The sequence below is a fragment of the Procambarus clarkii genome, chromosome 54 (genome assembly GCF_040958095.1).
Source record: "Procambarus clarkii isolate CNS0578487 chromosome 54, FALCON_Pclarkii_2.0, whole genome shotgun sequence".
In the NCBI taxonomy this organism is placed as follows: Eukaryota; Metazoa; Arthropoda; class Malacostraca; order Decapoda; family Cambaridae; genus Procambarus; species Procambarus clarkii.
The window spans coordinates 15,275,158-15,288,340 of record NC_091203.1 but is presented as its reverse complement, the minus strand read 5'-3'; the positions used below and the strand labels follow the sequence as shown (position 1 = coordinate 15,288,340).

Below are 13,183 nucleotides of genomic sequence, written 5' to 3'. Positions count from 1 at the left end.
GTGGAAAATTTTCAGGGAAGAAAAGACCAAATGCATTTTTCAATTATATTTCTAAGTAAACCAATCACCTTAAAGATAAAGTGTAACTGGCAACCTATGTAGTTGTTTGTCGCTTAGCAAAATAGAAAGTGATGTATTACTAGGGGGAAAACCTATCCTTCCAGCCAATCTGAATATAGTGAGTACAGTTCTTGATGAAAAGTGGGCAGAAAACGATCACACGTATTCCTGACAGTAATGATAAAAACATGTACTCATAAATGTTTGCTCATTTATAACTGGGAAAATATACATAAAACGAACAGTACATTAATTACATGAGTCACAATGACAGAAAAGCAGTAGACATTGTCATTATCTAAATCAGAAACTTAATTGGTAACAACTTCTCCAAATCATTTAAATGCTGACTACAATTAACTGAAGGTGTATACAATTTAGACTCTTATACAGGTGCATAAGAGTCTAAATTGAAATTTACATTATAGGTATAAAGTGAGTGACATTTTGCAAAGAATCTGAAAGATGATATATTGTAAAGGCACAATATATCACAAAATCAGGATGATGAGACATCTACCATCAGACCCATTAAAAACTAATCATACCATGACGATGTATATATTTGCACACCTCAACATTCTGCATCAACAGATTCTGATGATATTCTGCCTGAAAATTGCCCTAAACACACAATTCATACAGCATCGATTTTTGCATAGTTGGACTGGAAATGCTTGCCAGTAATCCATATCTTGGCGACATTAGTTCCTTATTCATCCCAAATATCCAGCTGGGGATCTCCCGACTTTCATTTCTGACGCGATGTGTTATCCTGTACTGTAGACCCGCTACCATTAATAATACCACTAACCCTAAGTGGTTAGCTGTCATATTAACAAACATTTTCTCTAAGCTCAAAGAACTTGATCTATAACAGCACGGGAGGGAAAATGATGTATTCAAACACAAATGAAGATATTCAAGAGATCAGTAATGGTTTTGCAAGCTGGTCTTAAGGCCGACAAACCTGTTTACGACAGGTTCTCGAGTCCCGCGATACTTTTTTTTGTTTTTTGTCACGGACATTATGGACTCATATTTGTTTAATATTTGTTTTTATATAGGAAGTTAAACACGGTAAAATAAGTGAAAACATTGTAATTAATGAAGTTATCCACAAACTATTTAACACGACATAATTAAGAAACAAAGATCTTTTCCAATAAATTAAGAAAGTCAATGATGTAATGTTAGAGGGAAGGGGAATGCAATAGTACCACTTTCTCCTGTAGTTGGCGCACTCGTCAATAGATGGCACTGTTAGGCCGGGCGAGCGTTGGGTTGAGTGTTACATGATCTATATATTTTATAGAGAGCTTTCCTATCCTTCTTCCATAGTCTCTTGTTAGTGCGTATGTTTATAGTGTGTGGGGAAGGCAACGAGTCGGGCCACCTTCCAGCATTTGTCATTCAATCCCCAACTTTTTGAGGTGAAAACATTCTCTCCGTGCTTCAAGGTTTGTGTATAAAAGTATAGTTATTGTTATTTGTTTAAATCCATGAATGTTATTGAACCGGTGTTGTGTGACGTTAGTTGGTGATTTACTTTTCTTCCACAACGAAGGTGGTATCTGGGTGGTTTGTGTTTAGTCCTCATATATTCTCAGTATACTCGCCCACCGATAATTTGTTCAAATATACTTACAAAGCTATAAGAAATGAAAGCTTAAATTTAATTAACACGTGATAATTGGAGGTAAACTAAATAGTGTTCACTTTAATTGATCGTCTGTCTTTTGACACTCTTAAAGGTAAATTATAACCACCCTCCAGCACTTCTTGATCAAACTTGTACCGCATCAGATGATTTTATTGATTTAACTTTCATTCAGTAACTTTTTCTTCTTCTCTCAGATGTTTTCCTGTTCCTGGGTACTGTTAATATGGACGACCCTGGTAATATCACAAAATCTAGTCGTCGCACAACTTCCTGCTGTGAGTAAACGTCGCCTTCCAAATTTGTTTACGAAAATTAGATTTTAATTTGCCTAAATCGCGGGGGAGGGGGGGCATAAGTCACGAATGTCGTGCTAGCGTAGTCGCAGCCTAAACAATTATAACTTTGTTATATTGATATTAGTATACAATGTTCCTTCTGAATTTTAAAACTAAATTATTTTGTTGGTTCATATATTTTGTAATAGATCTCTCATTCCTAAATAATAAGGTAATAGTACCACTAAAAAGTTTCCAGTCAAATCACAGCATTATCATAAGCCTTTTATTGTTGTAAAATTTTAAAAAACATTAGAAAATTATACCAATGGTTAAGGCCCTTCTCAACCATGAAGGCTCGGTGGTAAAGGGTCACATTAAGGCTTGTAAGGAGTCTAGGAATTGTTTCCATCATTCACTATGGGTGGAAGATGAACAATTGGCCTTTACAACCAACTATTTGGTACTGCTTAAATTTAACCTTACAGGTATGTAACATCTAGCGCATACTTTTATAAATGTGTAGATTTTAAAATTTTGGAGCCGTCTTCTGATTTACTTCACTGTACTATAAGACTTGTATAGCAACTACGGCGCACCAGTGCCTGTACGCAGCTCCTAGACCTGTGATTTCTTTGTAATTTTAAGACTTACAATGGTGTATTTACATGTACCTTTTAAATGGTTTGCCTTCCTCTAACCCATCAGCCTAGCTCTGGTTATGGCAGTCAGACCAGAGGTGCGGCTAGTACCAGCTCTCGGGGGTCATCAGGTCAACAAGGCAGCGGTCCAGTTGTAGGTGGCGGCCCGGGCGTCGGCAGCGGTCCACTTTTGGGTACTGGATTAGGCCTTGGCAGCGGTCAAGGAGTAGGTATTAACCTCGGCCAAGGCATCGGCGGCGGTCCAGTTGGCAGTTCTGGCCAAGGAGCAGGCAGCGGTGACAGGGCTGGACAAGTTAGCAGCGGGCCTCGAGCTACCTCTGGCAGCAGCGGTCCGGCTCCTTACGCTGGTGCAAGGTATGGCAGTCCTCAAGTGAGCACAGTGGATGCACTATTTAACCCCACTGTCACCCAGCTCTTCACCATCGACCGCTTCGTCACCCTCACTGATCAGGCTTTCCAGAATGTGGCTGTCACCCTCACTTCCCTCACCGTCCAGACTGTCACCACTGGAACACGCGCGGTGAGTACTTGGCATGTATTGTGATAAACGATGGTCTGGACGCTGACCTTGGACTAGTTTAAGTATTCTTTCACAGGTGGCACAGACGCCGGTGGATGACCGCGTGGCCCTCCAGACAACAGTAGTTGTCAGACCTTCAACACTAACGGTCACGTACGTGCAGTCGGACTTCAGGATTGTGACTGAAAAGTCTTTAGACTACGTGACAATCGCCCACACCTCGTACGTAATCATGCAGACTACCTACACTACTACTGCTACCCAAGTGTAAGTTCGATGCCAGGTCTACAATATTGTACTGTAACTGCCACTCTTCATTACTTGAAAGAATAACTATTAATTGTCCAATTGACTCCCCACAGGCTGTCGTACACGACAACGTTGGTGAGAACAAACATAAATACTAAGAGCACAGTGTTCACAGACTACCGCACAGTCACCGACACGGTCCTCGTCCCCGGAGCACGCTACGGTTATAGACAGCTGTAGCACCTTCATCCGTTTTAAGATTTTTTAAAGAACGTAATATTAAACATATTTAACATTATCGGTCTGTATGGTCTATTAAACTTTATTCAAGAATTGTTCTTTTTAATAGGTAACTTTGTGTCCACAGTAAATGTGTTTGCCTGTTCAGAAATTTGTTAAGCAGTTGGTAAGATGGAGTAGATACTTATAAGCTGTATTCTTATGGTTCCTATAGTGCGTGTTATACATGGGAAAATATTTCCTGGGCGGGATGTCTAGTCAACAAACTAAATATTCGGCAACTCGAACCATAGAGATGGTCAGTGATCCAACGAAACACATCGCAGTAAAGTCGTGAAAACGTGACAGCCACAGTGCTAAAGGAGAAAACTGTCTATTAATGTGAGACTAAATTATATAAGGTACTTAAAGCTTTAATGACAGCCTTCTTGGGTTATCTATAAAACTGATACTCGAAGGTTGAGTACCTGGTAAATAAGTCTTAAGAGGATACTTTCATCACTGACTATATGACTTGGGTGCAGATGCACGAGGGTGTGAGGGGGAGGGTACGTGGTGGTCTGCTGGACCTCTAATACAGTAAATTGAAAAAAAAAATTAATTGAAAATTGAAATGCTTATTAAATTTGACCATTTCTCTGCAGAAGTGTTCTACTTTCTGCAGTTCTTTAACTGCATATCTCTTCACTTAATCCCTACAGCCACACTACCTTCAATACGTGGTAACTTAAAATTGCCAGCGGCTAGGTGTTCAGTCTTTAGTAAGGAGTGACTTACTCGCTCTTCCTGTTGTGACGGTGCGCAAGTGTACTGCAACCCTGTGCATCCACTTTGCATAGACCCGTTTATTCTTCGGTGGTAGATGGAAAGGGTTGAGCGTATCCAGCACACGTGGATCCTTTAAAACAAACGCGCTTTATTTGCTCCTCCTTTGACCGTCCTGACTTCTTCCCCCAGCTCCCCTCCCTCCTCTGTGGTTGGGTCGAGCCTCCAGCCCCCGGTGGTGACCACTTCGTCCCCTGGTGTGGCTGTCTTTCGTTGTGACTACTGCGCCTTTTGACCCCTCTCTCTCTAGGGGTCCTCAACGCCGTTCGCGCCCCAACCGCACTCGCTCGATTCCTTCCCGTGCTCCTCTTCCCCGGCGGGTAAGAAGGCTTCGCTTTCTTCCTCGGCTCCTACGTCTGGTTCTGTTGCTCCTTCCCCCCCCCCCCCCGTTTCGGTGATTGCGCCCCCTGTTCCTGCTATGGAGGTTTCTTTGGCCCCTGCTTCCCTTTCGTTTTCTGCTCTTGCTGGGGTGCGCTCCCCTCTTTCTACTCCCCCTCTTCCTGCTGCTGTCCTTGACTGCTCCTCTCCGTTGTCTCCTCTTCCTCTTCCTCCTCCTCCTCTTCCTCTTCCTCCGCCGGACCCCGCCCGCCCACCTCTGATCTGTTCTCCCGTTTCCTTCCCTCCGTCTTTGCTCAGTTTACCCATGCCCCCTGACTTTGCTGACCCTCATCCCGACCCTGATATTCTTTAACGTGCTCTGTTGCTCTTTCGCCTTGGTTTCTTCCTTGTTCTCTGGTTTTGTCCTTTCTCTTCTTGTCGTTGTCCATTCTTCAATGGAACGTTCGAGGTTATTACGCCAATTTCCTCGAACTCCAACTTCTGATTTCGCGGTTTTCGCCCCTTTGTGTCTGTCTCCAGGAGCCAATGCTTGGTGATCGTCCTAGTCGTTTTCGTGGCTATTCCTTTCTCTTTCCCCCCCCCCCCCCAGCCATTGCTGGGGCTTCTAATTCTTCTGCTCTCTTGATTCGGGCTGATGTTCCCTTTGTTCCTTTACTTTTTCCTTCTCATCTCCATTGTTCTGCTGCTCGTATCTTTGTGGGGAAATGGTACAGTTTGTTCCATTTATCTCCCCCCCCCCCCCCCGAGTGTCCCGCTCTCTTCCTGATTTGAAACACCTCCTAGACTCCTTGCTGGAGCCTGTGCTCCTGCTGGGTGACTTCAATTGTCGTCATTCCCTTTGGGGTGACGTTCTGACGAATACCCGGGGTCTCCTCCTTGAGCCGTTTCTCCTCTCTTCTTCCCTGTCTCTTCTGAATTCTGGTGAGCCCACTCATTTGGACTCTCGGACTCGCACCCTTTCTTGTCTTGATCATTCTCTCTGCTCTTCTTCTCTTTACTTAGATTTCACGTGGCAGGTTCTTGATGACCTCCATGGAAGTGATCATTTCCCCATCCTTGTTTCCTTTTTCTCTTTTCGCCCTTCCCTCTCTTTCCCTAGGTGGCAGTTTGCTAGGGCAGACTGCACCTTATTTACCTTCAGTGCTGACCTCTCCCTTCTGCCTCTCTCTCGCGCTCTCCTCCTTTTTCATGACACTGTCTTCAACGCATCCCTCCGCTCTATTCGTCGCTCTTCCTCTCGGGGTCCGCGGAAGTGCGTTCCCTGGTGGAATGCGGACTGTGCTCGGGCTGTCTGCAGTAAGCGTGCAGCCTGGAAGAGGCACCGTCGTAGGCAGACGACCGATTCTTTTCTTTTCTTTCGGAAAGCGAGTGCGGTGGCCCGTAGGGCCATTCGTACGGCTAAACGTGAATGTTGGGCATCTTATGTCTCGACAATTACGTCCGAAACCCCTCTGGCCCAGATCTGGAAGCATATCCGCAAGATAGCGGGTAAGTTCGTTCCCGATGTTTCACCGGTCCTTCACCTCCATGATACTCTTGTGGCGGACCCGTTGCAGGTCGCTTCCGAACTGGGTTCCCACTTTTCTACTGTTAGCTCTGGTCTTCATCTTCCCCAATCTTTCCTTCTTCGTAAACCTGTCCTTGAGTCTCGTCCTTTAGATTTCTGCACTCGTCTTCAGCTTCCCTATAATGATCCCTTCTCTCTCTTTGAACTTCGTTCTGCCCTGGCCCTCTGCGGTTCTATGGCGGCAGGCTCCGATGGTATTCATTATGAGATGCTTCGCCATCTCCCTCCGTGCACGTCTCATTATTTACTGAGTCTGTATAATCGGATCTGGGAGTCGTCGTCAGTCCTTGAGGACTGGCTCGATGCCGTTGTCCTCCCTGTTCGCAAACCGGGGTCTCTGGGTACTTCCCCTAAGGACTTTCGCCCTATTGCTCTCACAAGTTGTGTCTGCAAACTCTTTGAACGTATGGTTCACGTTCGTCTGAAGTGTTTCCTGGAACACCATCACCTCCTCAATTTGGTTTCCGCAAGTGCCGCAGCACGACAGATGTCCTGGTGAACTTGGAGGTCTATATTCGTACTGCTTTTGCTGCGAAGACCTCCGTTGTTGCCGTCCTTTTTGACCTAGAAAAGGCTTAAGACACCACTTGGCGTTATCATATCCTATCTCAACTTCATTCTTTTGGCCTTCGTGGTCATCTCCCTCTCTTTCTCCGCAGCTTCCCCTCTCGTCGTTCCTTTCGGGTGCGCCTTGGTACCGCTCTCTCTCCCTCTTTTCAGCAATACGAAGGTGTGCCCCAGGGTAGTGTTCTGAGCACTACTCTTTTTCTTGTTGCCCTCAATGGTCTTCTCCGCTCTCGACGTCGATGATCTTACCCTTTGTTGTCAGGGTGATGATTCGCCTCTCCTTCAACGCCGGCTTCAACTTGCAATTGATGCCGTGTCGTCTTTGGCCACAGGTCATGGCTTCAAGTTCTCTACTTCTAAGACTTGTGCCATGACTTTTACGCGGAAACGGGTTGTTCTTCGTCCCTCTTTGTCACTTCATGGTCATCCCCTTGAATACAAAGATTCCTCGAAGCTTTTGGGGTTATTCCTTGACACTCGTTTGTCTTGGTCTCCCCATATCTCTTACCTCCGTGTTGAGTGCTCTAAGGCCCTTACCCTCCTTCGGGTCTTGTCCCATACTTCTTGGGGGGCAGATAGGCGCACTCTCCTTGCTTTACATTCCTCTCTCGTCCTGTCTATGCTCGATTATGGTTGCCCTGCTTACTCGTCTGCTTCTCCTTCTACTCTTCGCTGTCTTGATGCTTTGCACCATACTGGGTTGCGCCTCAGTTCTGGTGCCTTTCGTTCGACTTCCATCCTTAGCTTGTATGTTGACACTGGCTTCCTGTCTCTCCAGGACCGTCGTGATCGCTACTGTCTTCGCTATCTTGCGCGGTCCTTGTAACATCCTTCCTCTCGCCTCTGTCGTGCTTTAACTTTTACCCCTCCTGCGGTTCCTGTTCCTCTTCACCACCTCCCTCTTTCTGTCCGGTTATCTCGCCTACAGGATTCTCTTTCCGTTCGTATTTCTGATGTTTCTCCTCGTGTTGTTCCTTCTTTGCCCCCGTGGAGGGTCCCTCTTCCGCGGTTTTGTACATCCTTGACCCGTATCACTAAAGCTTTTACCCCTCCTACGGTTCTAAAACGCCTTTTCCTCGAGCACTTTTCTTCTCACTCCCACTCCGTTTCTGTCTTCACCGATGGGTCTAAGTCAGCGGACGGTGTTGGCTACTCTGTTGTTTTTCCTGATCGCACTTATGTGTCGCTTGGCTCCGGAGACTAGCATCTTTACAGCGGAACTTTATGCTATTCTCTCTGCTCTTTGTCTCCTGCTTTCTCGTTGTCAGTCTTCCTTTGTAGTTGTTGTTGACTCTCGTAGTGCCCTCATGGCTCTCGGGTCCTTTAATCCGGTTCATCCAGTAGTTGTCGAGATCCAGCATTGGCTGTTTCTCGTTCACAGTAAATTTAAGTCGATTGAGTTTTGTTGGGTTCCCAGCCATGTTGGTGTGTCTTTAAATGAGCGTGCGGATGCTGCCGCCAAGGAAGCTGTCCGCTCTTGTCCCATCTCTCCTAAAGGCATTCCGTATTCCGACTTTTACCCGGTTATCCTGTCATGCGTTATCAGTCGTTATCGTGCGACCTTGGTCCTTACCCGTTGGCAGGCTTCTTGGTTGTCTGTTACTGGTAACAAGCTACGTACTCTTAAATGTTGTGTTTCCTCGTGGCCGTCCTCCTTCCACCGTAACCGGCGGTGGGAAACATCTCTGGCGAGGTTGCGTATTGGCCATACTCGCTTAACCCATGGTCACTTGATGGAGCGCCGCCCTGCTCCTTATTGTCCTAGTTGCATTGTCCCTCTTACGGTCGTGCATGTCCTTCTTGAATGTCCTGACTTCCAGGACGAGCGTGTGTCTTGCTTTCCGACCGCCCCTCGCGGTCACCTGTCCCTCGATAGAATTCTTGGTGACTCGGATACTTTTGATATCGTTCGCCTTATGCGTTTTTGTTCTCGTATTGGCATCCTTGGTGATATTTAGCGCCCTCTGATTATTTTGCGTTTTTGATGGTGCTACATAGCCTTCCCGGTTTGGTGCCTTCTTTTGATAATTGCGTTCTTACTTACTTGTTAGCAGTAACAGAAGCCAATGCTTAAGGATGGAGGAATGGATAACTGGATAAAAGTCGAAATATGGAATACCTTTAGAAGAGATGGGACAGAAGCGGATAGCTTCCTTAGCGGCAGTTTACACGCTCGATTAAAGACACCAATATGCCTGGGAACCCAACAAAACTCAACTGTCTTAAATCTACTGGATATAAGAAACAGCCAATGTTGAATCTCGCCTACCACCGGATGGACTGGGTTAAAGGACTCCAGAGCAATGAGGGCACTAAGAGAGTCGACTACAATCTCAAAGGAAGATTGACTGCAAGAAAGGAGATGAAGAGCATAGAGGAATAGCATAAAGTTGTGCCGTGAAGATCTTTGTCTCCGGAGGTAGGAGACACATACAGATGTGGTCACGAAAAACAACAGAGTAGCCTACACCGTCAGCAGACTTAGACCCATCAGTGAAGATGGAAATGGAGCGGTAATGTGAAGAAAAGTGTTCAAGGAAAAGACAGACAGGAGCGTGCGCCTATCCACTCCCCAAGACGTATGACACAAAACCTTAAGTAGGTTAAGGAATTTAGAGAATTCAACCTGGAGGAATGAGACATGGGGCGACCATGACAAACGAGTGTCACAGATTAACCCCAAAAGCTTCGCAGGATCTTTGTACACAAAGGGATGACCATAAAGCGACAAACAGGCACGAAGAATGACATGTTTCTGATTAAAAGTCATTGCACAAGTCTTAGTTGCAGAGAACTTGAAGCCTTAATTGGTGACCAAAGACGACATGGCCTAAATCGCAAGTTGAAGCGGCCGTTGAAGGAGAGGAGAATCATCACCTCGACAGCAAAGAGGTAGGTCGAAGACATAAAGAGCACAAAACACGCCAGAAGGAAGGAAGTAAAGAAGACCATTGAGAGCAACTAGAAAAAGAGTAGTGCTCAGAAAACTACCTAGGGGTACACCCTCGTATTGCCGAAAAGATGCAGAGAATGGTACCTAGCCTCCCTACCTAAGGGAGCCGGTCGGCCGAGCGGACAGCACGCGGGACTTATGATCCTGTGGTCCTGGGTTCGATCCCAGGCGCCAGCGAGAAACAATGGGCAGAGTTTCTTTCACCCTATGCCCTTGTTACCTAGCAATAAAATAGGTACCTGGGTGTTAGTCAGCTGTCACGGGCTGCTTCCTGGGGGTGGAGGCCTGGTCGAGGACCGGGCCGCGGGGACACTAAAAGCCCCGAAATTATCTCAAGATAGACTGATTCTAAAGGAACGACAAGAGAGGAAGCTTCGGAAGAGTGTGAGATTACCACAAGGGGCAAAGGAACGAAATTGGGACAAAATATGGTATCTCCAGATGGGATCATAAGCCTCTTCCAGTTAAAAAACGACAGCAACAACAGAGGAGGTCTTCGCCGCAGAAGCAGTACGAATATAGACCTCCAAGTTCACCAGGACATCAGTCGTGCTGCGGCACTTGCAAAAACCAAATTAAGAAGGAGAGAGGTGGTAATTGTGTTCCGAAAACCACATCAGACGATCGTTTACCATATGCTCAAAGAATTTGCAGACACAACTCGTGTGGGCTATTGGGCGGAGGTCCTTAGGGGATGTTCCAAGAGACTTCGGTTTTCGAATAGGGAGTACCGCCGCATCGAGCCAGTCCTCAGGAACTCACGACGACTCTCAGACCTGTTTATACAGACTCGGTAAATACTGAGACGTTCAAGGAAGGAGATGGCGAAGCATCTCATAATGGATTTCATCTGAGCCCACTGCAGTAGAACCCCAGAGGGCCAGGCAGACTGAAGACGGGATCATTATAGGGAAGGCGGAGATGAGTGCGGAAATCTTAGGGATGATATACAAGAACGGGCTTATGAAGAAGGAAGGAAGGAATGAGGAAGATGAGAAACTGGATCTAAAAGTCGAAAAGTGGGAACCCAATTTGATCGGAACCTTCACTGGGTCCGCCACAAGAGAACCACGGAGGTGAAGACCCGGCGAGACATTTAGAATGAACTTACCCGCAATCTTGCAGATCTTCATTCAGATCTGCGGCAGAGGAGTATCGGACATAATGGTGGAAACATAAGATTTCCAACTCTCACATTTAGTTTATGGATGGTCCTACTGACCACTGCACTTGTGGGATATTTGGGCTTGATTCTGATTAATTAATAATTAATGTAGCAAATTAAATTACGAAGGACCACCCGCTTTTATAGTAAAGAGGGAAACTGAGAATTTCAGATCATTGGATAAAATTCTAGAGAAACCCAGTGACTATGGATATAACTAGAAAGCTTGATCATAAGAATAATTAATGGGCTGTATTATTAAAGAAACAAACCTCAAACACCTACATTGGGGGGTTATTACTGGAGGTAAGTAATTCAATTAATAATAATCTAATCCTATAAATAATGCTGAATATAATATCATTCACATAAAGAAGAACATGAATATGAGCATAATAATGAGTTACAGTAAATCACACATTAATATCAAACATTCTGAATAAATCAAATTGCAAGGAAATGGATAAAAAAGAAATAAGCCTTAGCTTGAAGCAGATTCCTTTAGATAACCATAGTAGTCCTCTTAATTCTCCAGATTCGGTACACTGACGAGTGGTACGGGTTAACATGGAGGAGGCAGCCGGAGGAATTCTTCTCTCGGGCTGCAAGATAAATAACTACCAGTAGCAATTGATTTAACTACTCAATTCATATTCAAAAATATTAATATCTACAGATGGAATTCTAATCACCTGTTATTAGGTGTTATCCCGCGGCGTAACGAACAATCACCCTGCTATTAACAGACCTGTAAATGATGCATCAAATAAAGGAATACTTAGCTGTGGGCACTGTATAAGTATGAAGATTGCCGTAATTTCGCATCCCAGGCTCCGGTGAACCTATCCTGGATAGTGATGCGTTTCAAGCTGGCTGATCACGTGTCGTCAGGAACCAAATCAAGGGGTCCCTCATTTAACACCAGCACTAGTTGAAGATATTATCTGCAAGGTCATTCACGCCTCACAGTGGCGGCTTTCATCTGAGGATGGATCACACCTGTCCTATTTGCTGGACAATGGCGTCTTTTTATGAGTACGGTAAGCGCAGCTTTGCTTCCTTTCGGTTCTGCACGTATCCGCGTACTGAGGATGGTGGCGTCCCTCCAACCCACGCCGAGTCGACGTTCATGACACAAATTATTGTCACGAACATTAATATTTCTCGCATTCGCGCTTGAAACTTTAAAGACTGGACGGGTTTATTATTTAGAGGAACGAAATATTATTATTTACCGATTTAGGAATAGTAAATATATAAGGGAGAGGAATTAATGTCTCCCCATGGCATTCATTGATGACGTTAACTCTATCGCGAGGTAGACACTATGATTCTAACGCTCTATTCGGCTTTTAGTTAGAGAACAATTCGTCTGCAATCAGTTGTCATACAGAATGCTTTAATTATGGAGAATCGTATTTAATTCTCACACAAATTGAATATAATGTGTTTTACTGTAAAGAAATCTGACGCAATACTGGCGTCAGGTGACGTGAGAATTCTAGCCTAATGCACAGATGAATTATTAGTACATGAGAATTCTACGAGTTGTTAATTTTACTTACTACAATATTTAGTATGGTTAGTAATAAGTAATGAGAATACAACAATGCTGTATTCGATGTTGGAAATATCCAACATAACTCCGGGGGGCGGATCCTAGGGTCGCAGTGTACTGTGTTGTACTGACCTATCCCGAAGTGATATTAAGATTAATACATTAGTATGTTAGTATGTTAGTACACACATAACGAACGTCCCGGATTTATCAAGGACTTACAAGAATTTGAGTCTTGCTATTTACATGTCAACTGAAACATGTTGTTTGTAGCCTACACAATGTTTATAGAATTTAACTCTCCCAATTTAAACTAACAGAATCTACAGTGATGCGATATCTTGGGTCATAGTGACGTGTAATGTTTCGTTACGTGATATCACCTCGTAGTATCATCACAGTTTTCTTAGTGGGAAGTGAAGGAAATTATTCTTCTTCAGAGTTATAATAGGCTCGCAAATTCCGCCTACATTGTTGAGCTGCAGCTCTAGTGGGACGGTTGCTTGGAGGAACAAATTCATTGTCCTCTGAAATTACTTG

General features: G+C 44.8%; 1 protein-coding gene across 1 annotated transcript; it reads left to right on the top strand.

The window, feature by feature from the left end:
* Positions 1-1,414: 1,414 nt before the first annotated feature.
* LOC138352623 (uncharacterized) lies at positions 1,415-3,762 on the top strand. Its single transcript, XM_069305122.1, has 5 exons — positions 1,415-1,520; positions 1,918-1,998; positions 2,707-3,180; positions 3,257-3,447; positions 3,543-3,762. Exons 2-5 carry the CDS (start codon positions 1,918-1,920, stop codon positions 3,667-3,669), a joined length of 873 nt encoding a protein of 290 aa, XP_069161223.1. The 5' UTR covers positions 1,415-1,520; the 3' UTR covers positions 3,670-3,762.
* The last annotated feature ends 9,421 nt before the right edge of the window (positions 3,763-13,183 follow it).

Excerpts from the sequence above, each read along its gene's own strand:
- LOC138352623 (XM_069305122.1), top strand. The coding sequence starts at position 1,918 with ATGTTTTCCTGTTCCTGGGTACTGTTAATATGGACGACCCTGGTAATA. Across the intron at positions 3,181-3,256 it reads TCACCACTGGAACACGCGCG|GTGGCACAGACGCCGGTGGA; the intron begins GTGAGTACTTGG and ends ATTCTTTCACAG. Across the intron at positions 3,448-3,542 it reads ACTACTACTGCTACCCAAGT|GCTGTCGTACACGACAACGT; the intron begins GTAAGTTCGATG and ends GACTCCCCACAG.